The sequence below is a fragment of the Pinus tabuliformis genome, chromosome J, assembly GCF_031772625.1.
Source record: "Pinus tabuliformis cultivar Carrire ecotype Pingquan chromosome J, CPIR1, whole genome shotgun sequence".
Taxonomy (NCBI): Eukaryota; Viridiplantae; Streptophyta; class Pinopsida; order Pinales; family Pinaceae; genus Pinus; species Pinus tabuliformis.
The window spans coordinates 1,584,575,657-1,584,584,547 of NC_142295.1; the positions used below are offsets into that span (position 1 = coordinate 1,584,575,657).

The 8,891-nt window shown below is 36.9% G+C and overlaps 1 protein-coding gene across 1 annotated transcript; it reads right to left on the reverse strand.

Annotated features, from left to right (window-relative positions):
• Positions 1-2,564: 2,564 nt before the first annotated feature.
• Positions 2,565-7,601, reverse strand: LOC149233541 (putative auxin efflux carrier component 1c). Its single transcript, XM_089379793.1, has 6 exons — positions 5,842-7,601; positions 5,268-5,583; positions 3,914-3,999; positions 3,581-3,738; positions 3,306-3,382; positions 2,565-3,131 (listed from the first exon to the last, which is right to left on the reverse strand). The coding sequence occupies exons 1-6, from the start codon at positions 7,223-7,225 to the stop codon at positions 3,065-3,067; spliced, it is 2,088 nt and encodes a 695-aa protein (XP_089235919.1). The 5' UTR covers positions 7,226-7,601; the 3' UTR covers positions 2,565-3,064.
• Between the last annotated feature and the right edge of the window lie 1,290 nt (positions 7,602-8,891).

Consider the following 8,891-nt stretch of genomic DNA (forward strand, 5'->3'; position numbering starts at 1 on the left):
TAGAGCTATTAAAAATGCACTAAAAAATGAGTCCTTTCTTGAGAAGAGTCAATTACTTCTTGTAGCTCCTATAGGGGTTGCAAATTTCAATATATATACAACAACAATTCATTTTTCACTTCAACTACCAATAAAGACATAACACCTCTGAAAGGACCACGTTTACTTACATTACAGGAAGTGATGAGGTACGTGAGATATCTCTTGATAGATGAAATGAGTTTCATTAGAAGAAATCTATTAAGAAACATTGATTCAAGACTTCAACAAGCTTTACCAGAAAATAAAAAAAATTCTTTTGGTGGGAGGTCAATTATATTGGTCGATGATTTGGGACAATTGTCATCTGTTATGGGTAAACCTTTATATGCATCTGATGGTCTTGTGAAAGAATTATGAAACTCATTCACAACGGTTGTGACCCTTCATACTGTGTTTCGATATGATAGATAGAGCAATCAACAAATACATTTTCGCTATTTGTTGATGAATGTAAGGGATGCAATACCAACTATAGAAAACTGGAAATTACTTATGACTCATACAATTACACAGTTGGATCCTTCCACAATAAATTCCTTTGATAAGGAAATACATTTGTTTGCGACAAATGATGATGTACAAACTCATAATAATCTTTGTTTAAGAAACCTAAATTGTTCCATTGTAGTCAATGTTGCTACGAAAGGAAAAAGCAATTGCATGGAAACGTACGAGGAAGAAATGAAACTTGAGTTATTTATTGTAGTCGAAGCTTGAGAGATGTTTACATCAAACATTTGGACTAATGCAGGACTCATAATTGGTGATCTTGGAATTGTAGAAAAAATTGTGTATAACCTTGAAGTTTCACCCCAATATCACCGACATATGTTTTAGTAATATTTGATAACTACATGGGAGTACCATGGGATGAATAATCCCCTCAAATAGTTTCTCTTCCACCCATTGAAAGAGGTAATAGAAAACAACTTCCTTTGAAACTTACTTGGGGCTTAACAATCCATAAGTCACAAAGATTGACTATAGAGAAAGCTACTATTAATATTAGGAAGCAAGAGAGACAGGGTATGACATTTATTGCGATATCTCTAGGTAAAGATTTGAATGGTCTACGATTTCAACCTCCCTTTTCATATGAACGGTTTGAAAAGATGGCAAAAATAGTAGGTGTGACTATAAGAAAAGTTGAAAAAGAGAGACTCAGATTGATCACATTGTAAACTATTTGTAATTGACTAGAATATTAATTTTTGTTTTTTCCATCATTCAACATTGTAACTTTGTATTCAAAATTTGTATTGAAAGCATGTATAAAATGAGCAGATTAATATTAGATGTATTTAACATATTTAAAATGATTAGAATAATATTAGGCATGTTTACATATTTAAAATGATAAGATTAATCATATGTTGGATAGATTTTCCTTGACCACACATGATTGAAACCAACCTAGATCCATCTTAACCTCGGATCTATCAAGCATCGAGAGGAGTCAAGTCTCTCGAGTTGCAAACATTTCCTCAAGTTTTGTACTAAAAAAAAGAGGTTTGCACCTTGAGAGGTTTAATCCCTCTCATCAATTGATAGATCCAGAATTAAGATGGATCTAGGCTGCTACAAATATAAAACACTATTACAAATTATTGAAATAAATGTTGTAGTTAGCTAGATGACAAAGGTGCCAAACTAAAAAAATGCCTTATTAAAAAAATGTGAGATACACCTAAAATTTGAGTGTCTTACCATTGTTCTAATGACATAAATACCTTTTCATACGGGAAAAGATAAATAAATCTCAAATTGGTGGATTTATGTAACCCACACAAACATATAAACTCTAATATATCATTGTTCCACATATTGTTAAGATGTATAACTATCACTCTAGTGATAGCAATTTTCAGACCCTCGCATCTACTCCGGCCCTAAGGAGTTTGAGGCAGGCTTCGATTTCTTTGTCTCGGCTGCTATTTAAGTAGGTTGTTGTTTCACATAATTTTATTCTAGTTAAGCAGTCTTGTAAGCAAGTGTATAACTCTATGTAGAAACAGAGCTTAAATGATATTGCAAATTCATGTCAATGTTATGGAGTAGGTTGGGATGATTCTTAAACCTTGAAGGAAAATGTTTTGAAATAATTCCTAATCAGTAATAGGACTCCAAAGGCCCTCAACCATCAAAGTTCACATGAAATAAGATACTAAATTTTGAAAGGTGAACAAGTTATTATAGTAGGTTTCCACTCCACGATTGCAGAACATAAGCTTCATTGAAAATGTTCACCTCAGGCAAATTCAAGCAAGGATTCCATGCTGGAGCCAGAATGCAATGAGTTTTAGCTTAACAACACGGTATTAGCCTTAACACTGATAATTCTTAAATATTGTGCCCCCAAAAATGCATTAATTGCTATATAAAAGCAGCTCAAGTGTACTAAATGCTAAATGTCAGAAAACGAATCTAGTTCCTCTAAAACACAAGGCTAAGGTACCTGCAAGGGCAGCAACCACTAGAATCTGTTTCTCAAAAACTACAACGAATGTCAGAGAATCATAAGGTAGAACAGAACTGGCAGTTCTTTATGTAAGATGGCCATTGATGTTAATACACAAATTTGACAGGTTATCTTTTTTCATGGGTTCCTCGTCATAATTACAGAAAGAGGCAGCAAATAGAGAAAAACCTTGCAGCCTCCAATTTGATGAACTTTAAAAGAGCCACCTTTCTAAAAGATTGACAATGTACAAACAGGAAATAATTCTGCCTGAAAATTGAGAAAATTACACCCTTCCCATGAAGGGCTTGGATTGACAAGCCTCTCTGGAGAAACGAATGCAGACATTGGAAAAATCTAAAATAGAATACACAGTAAAAGCCTTCCAGAAAGACATGCACCAAACAGATTTCTGCTGTGGCCAGTGAATGCAGTCGGTCTTTGGAAATTCTGGTTCATGATTGAAGTCCTAGTGCTGCGTATTAGAAGCCTTCCAATTGAAAAGAATTTTGAGTGGCATGAAGAAAGCCCTTGTAGTTCACTCTGGTCACTAGCCCATTTGCTTCAAACTCCAAGAAGAATGTAATACACAAGAGTTATTGGTAATGCAATCAGCATGCCAAATATCACTCTGCAAAAAATCAAACTAATTTTTAGTCCCATTTTTTGCAGCAGACATATCCCTCAAACAGCATGATATAGAATCTTGATGATTGTTGTCACGATTTGTCTTCCCTGGTTGACATTTTTAGGTAACTCCAGAATTAGGAAAGCATTCATAGTTAAAAACGGAAACTACACTTACGCTGTGCTAAGTATATCTGGATGTACATTGTACTCTTTAGCAAACACAAAGGGAACAATGCCTTGAGGGAGTGCTGCCTGATCCAAGAAAACAAATTGTAGATATGAGATTCCGGTTTTACAAGAACATCAGGTAAGTATGGTTGAATATGCAGAACCTTCAATCAGAATAGCATATAAGAGGAGGGGAAGACAAATTTCTATCTCTGGATTAATCTAGCTTTATCTACAAGTAAACAAGAGAAAAGCATACAAGAAAAGAGACTGCTCTACAACCTGCACAATAGCGACATGAAGAAAAACTCCTCGAAGGCCAACAGCAATAGAAGCTGCAGCCATTACAGCTGGCCCAGTAAGAAACCTCACAGCCATTGCAAATGTTGCAATAGAATTCCCACAGGCTATAATGCGTGGTTGCAATGCCATAAACAGGCCTGTAATCCAAAGAGGAAATTAGAACTCCAAAGAGAATGATGTCATTGATGAAGTTGTCTGCTATAAGCTTACTGCTATATGAAAGCCAACAGGAGTTGTGAAGTTGACTAAACCAAATTCTATGAATATGCGGGAAAGCTTCTCAAAGAGGGCCTGTAGAAGTACTGAACATACCCAGACTGAACATGGCCATACCGAGACCAGCATCAGACAAAATTCGTATCGATCCCTCCATGATTCTTGGCATTGCAATACCCCATCTGCAAAATCATTATAGAAAAGACAACTCAATCAATATTGTTTGTGTATCCACATTTGAACGGAAAAACTTAATCCTCAGTCCAGAAATATATCTCTTCCTATCTTTAGTATTAGCATTGACATTATGTGAATTTATAAAAGCCTATAACTTCCGAAATTTTCTATTCAAGTCCACTGAGAAAGCCTCTCGAAGGCGCCAGTCCCCAAAAAATGTACAAACAAGCTTTAAAGCAGCCCAGATGTGATTCTTTGTATTAAATTACTAAATCTAATAATATTTTGAATCATATGTAACTTGACCTATCTACATGCTATATCTGGTAATAAAATATTATTCTCTATCTGCAACCTAAAATCAAAGAGCAAGTTGAATCTTTTCATAAAAATCCAGGAGCCATTTATGGACTGTCGAAGCGAGGAGCTTAATGAGATTCTACCAACTTGTTGAATGCAGGCTGTCATAAGGAGAGGAATGTCCATGAGAAGAAACGAGGAGAATCAGGAGTTTCCAAGGTATCTGGAAGACCTACTTTCTTTTAAAACTCAGATACTTGGATGGTTGGTCTTTCATGAATCATAACATCTTAGTAGTCAAGGACTATCAAGGATTGCACTGGTTCTACAAATGGATGTTGTATGGTTTGTCACACAGTTGAAATGGTTCATCATGTCATCTGGAACTGCAAAATCACTGGAGCAATTTGGGACTCAATTATTATTGAGTACAACGCTTTTTATTTCTTTTTCGTCTCCAGGGGGACAAATGGATGCTCCAGTAGGCAAACAAGATTATGCCTCATCTGATCAGATCGACTGGCATCTTATATTTAATGGAAATGACACTCTAGCAACTTTTCACCAGGTGGATACTTCAGTCAACTTGGAAGAAGTTTCTGCAAATAAATTAGATCTGGCTATTCCATATTTCAGCTAGGAAAGCCATTTTCAGAAATGATATGCAGTATTATAGATACTATCAAGTTGAAGGAAACGTGAACATGCGAGCTCCTCTTGCTTATGTAGGAAGGGGATCTTGTGCGACCTTTGTGACAATCTTGATCTACATGTATACTGATTTGTAATGAAACATTGCGTTTCAAAAGGGGAAAAAGGTTGGGACAGTGTAGAAGCAAAGGGTGAAACCTAGCGTACTTGTAGATCTATGGGGGCAATCAGATGATAGCAAAATGTCCAGGGCTATGTAGCAGTTCACCAAAATGCTAGACAAAAGTTGCAGACTTGTAGAATTCGTCTAGGAGGAACAAACCTGTAGGAGACGAGTGCCCATATGAGACCTACAAGGCTGGAATAGGTATTAGGATTGCGGATGAGTTTCCTCCACACCATGATAAGAATAAGTCTGGTCATGACACTAGCAGGAGGCATACTTGCAAATCTCGGTTCATGCTGACGCTTGGGATGCAGCTCTGCCGTTGAACTGGAACTACCAAATTTGGAGAGACAGAGAGGGGGAGGAGGAACTTCCTTAGAGTGTATTTCTTCTTGTGGGGACATTCCCCTGTTCCCAAAACTGAACTCCTGACGGAAATAGTCTTCGTATGTGTCTCGAGCCTCATGCAAACCTGTAACAGCAAGTTAAATTATTATTTACAGGGTTTCCCATGGTAGCAAATACAAATATTCTATTCTATCATATAGGCAGTTGTCTGTCTGGTAAAACTGTTTTTCCCAACAAGAAGCCACGGATATTAGCTTCAGGGTCATAGCTTATTTACATTGAGTGCCTAGGTTCAAAAATCTGGCTTTCAGTTATAAGACAAAAACCCAAAAAATGGGTGGTTTCTGAAGAACAGAGAGAGAGTAAAGAATTGGGCACCAACCTTTGGTCCCATTGAGTGTCTGTGCAGTAAGTGGGGAAGAATTCAACATCCGTATATCCTTGACATGGGAATTACTGTTATGGTTGTTGTCAGGAGCTATAATATCTGAGCCATGAGCGAATACATGGTGGTGATTTGCTTCTGATACAGGGGATGCGCTAGAACTCCATACAAACATATGAAGCTCCTTGTTATCATCCGTTGCCATCATTCTCTGCTGATAGTGCCTTGGATTATCACCCAGAGTCTTCTTCCCTGTTTTCGATACATTTGGAGATAACACACCATGAGTTGGACTAGGAGTGGGATAAGAACTCACACTTCCCTGAACACTAACACCTGGGTTCAGCTCAAATGCATTCGCTGTGCTCCCCTGGCTTCTCGGCCCATATGGGGAATACAGGGGCCGAGGTCCGAATCGAGGGGAGTTGGCATTGTTGGCATTCTGGATCATAAGCTTGTTATTTATGTCCTTGAAATTTTCTTCATCGAAATTTGAATTTCTGGGTGTAGGACCCCGGGAGGAATGGAGTGAATAGACATCTGAAAGGCCGAAATTGGATGCGCGAGGGCTCATTGCTGCTGCTGCTGTTGCTGCTCTGTTGGTGAACAGGGAATAGAAATCAGCATGATTAAAACTGGAGCCTCTGGGTGTTGGGTTTGAATAGATCTCTGCATTGCTTAAATTGGAAGGCCTGGGAGTGAGGCTCAGCGCCCCCTGAGATCTATGAGACGACAAAACAGAGAGACAAGAAGTGGATTTTCTGACTGTAACATGAAGCTTCCCGTCTTCTCCGACTTGCGCGTCCGTCTGAATCGGTTCTCTGCCATCCAATGACAGGACGTCGGAATCCACCCGGAAAGAAACAATGGAGGCAGCTGTGTCGGGAAACTGCTCCATGATCAAAAGCTTGGCTCCGCGGTATTCGAACATGAAAAGCATGAGAGTATACCAAATTATGCACTGCAGCACCACAACCTGGACCATCAGGTCACCCGAAAAATTTCCATACATTGCCTTGAGCAGGGGAATTCCCATGACCAGAGTGTTGGGCAGAGTGGACAACGAAAAAAGTGTTATCATCCATTCTTGGCTCCCTCTTTTCCCCACTTTGGCCCATATGACCAACATTGCCAATATGATGATCTTCTGCAGCGAATCTGCTGCTATGAATCTCAAATTCATGGCATATGGGTTGTTGGTGGAGATGAAACGGAAGGAGAGCAGGGGAACTGCGAACAGGGCCACGAAACGGTTGATTCCCGAGCACTGATCGGGGCTGAAAATCTTCCACCATTTCACAGACCCGTATGCTAAGATCATGGCCACGTACAGTGGCACCACTGCCGAGAGTACGTTGTATATGTCTGCTCCATTAATCATTTTGTCAAAGATCGGCACAGAAAACCAGAAATGGCTGCAATGGCAGTCGCGGCATACAAATCAGGAAAAGCCCTCTGGTCTATTGATAGCTTGGCAGGCACCCACTGTTGTGCAATTTGATCAACGGGGTTCCCATGTGCCCATGTTCATCCATGGAATGGATGTGCCAATTCTCACGTTCTGTGGAATATTTAATAATTTGGTGCACTGTAAAGGACGTTTCAAGGAAACAACAAACATGATCTATTTATTTATGACACAGTAACAACTCCAACTTCTGGCTGGACTGGAATTTCATTGCACTAATTTGTTCTCGGATTTTTGATAGAACTAGGCAGTTTTGTGAATTTTAGTTTGGAATATATTCAAAGTTTATTTGATTCCAAGTCACAGGAATTATGAATTAACTACACACTATTTACACTGATACAAAGATATTAAAGATATGTTACTGTAAGAACAACGACAGCATCTTAAAGATCGTCACTGTTTATAAAATACCAGAAAGATACTGTTCCAGTCAAAAAAAATTTCATTACCAGAATATATTTTATTTATTTGGTTGAATATTATAATACAATTATCATATTTAAATAAAATTTAATATGTCATTTGATATAAATAATTGGGTTGGTCCTTTTGCCTATGTATGTAAGTTAACGTAATGTTGCGGATACTTAAAAATTTAATTAAAATAGAATTATTTGTAATTTTTGAATTTGGGTTTTTGTTTTTGTGATTTATATTATATTAAGAAGATATTTTTTGTAAGTAGAAATTACATAGAAGAAAATTTAGGGAGTTCTTGGAAATTGAAAAATGGTCTAATAATTTAAATAAAGACGATGGATGGAATATTAGTCTAATCTGTTTGTTGTTTCTTTGTTCTGTCTTGTTGTCCTAGTTTGTAATGTTTTAAGTTTCTGTTGTCTTGTTGTCCTAGTTTGTAGTGTTTTAAGTTTCTGTTTGACAATAGTTTTGTTTTTTAGGGTTTGAAGTTTCTATTTAAGAATTGTTTTGTTTTTATATTTGTGTAGGTATTTGTATCTAATGTTAACATTCTTTTGATTTGTTTTCTCATCATTATAATTTTTTTTTTCATCTTAATCTTTCTTGGCTATTTTTAGTATTTTTATCATCTCTTTCTTTAAGGGTTTTGAGTATTTTATGTTAGACTTTATTGATTTTTCTTGGCTCTTTTATTGATTGTAGGACCTTAGACCCTTATTTTTTGGTTGACCCTAATTCATTTATCATTCTGATTACTTTGGTTTGATTTTAGTTATTTTCACCTTGTGAATATTTTAGTTTCCATTAATTATTATTTTTGTTATAGGATCTTGACTCATTTATTAATAGGGTCTTGGCTCTTATTTATATATAATTTTTTGACTCTGATCCTTGTTTGTAGTTTGACTTTGATTGTTTGTTTCTTGTTAATATTTATATTTTTCGATCTTTTCTTATTTAATATTATTTGATCTTAATAATTATTATAAATTAAATATTATTATTCATAAACTAGCCATTATTTTAGCCGTTATATGATCTATTGGTCTCTACACCGCCTTCTATTTAAACCTGTGCTATGGTCTCCCTCTTCATCTGGTCCTGATGATGAACCACACTAGCTCGTGCCTGATGATGAACCACACTAGCTGGTTCA

What these genes read in the sequence shown, in the direction of transcription:
- LOC149233541 (XM_089379793.1), bottom strand. Translation starts at nt 7,225, where the DNA reads ATGATTAATGGAGCAGACATATACAACGTACTCTCGGCAGTGGTGCCA. An exon ending in GACACTCAATGGGACCAAAG is followed by an intron (nt 5,584 to 5,841) that starts GTTGGTGCCCAA and finishes TTGCTGTTACAG; the next exon opens with GTTTGCATGAGGCTCGAGAC. An exon ending in TATGGCCATGTTCAGTCTGG is followed by an intron (nt 3,739 to 3,913) that starts GTATGTTCAGTA and finishes TTTGGATTACAG; the next exon opens with GCCTGTTTATGGCATTGCAA.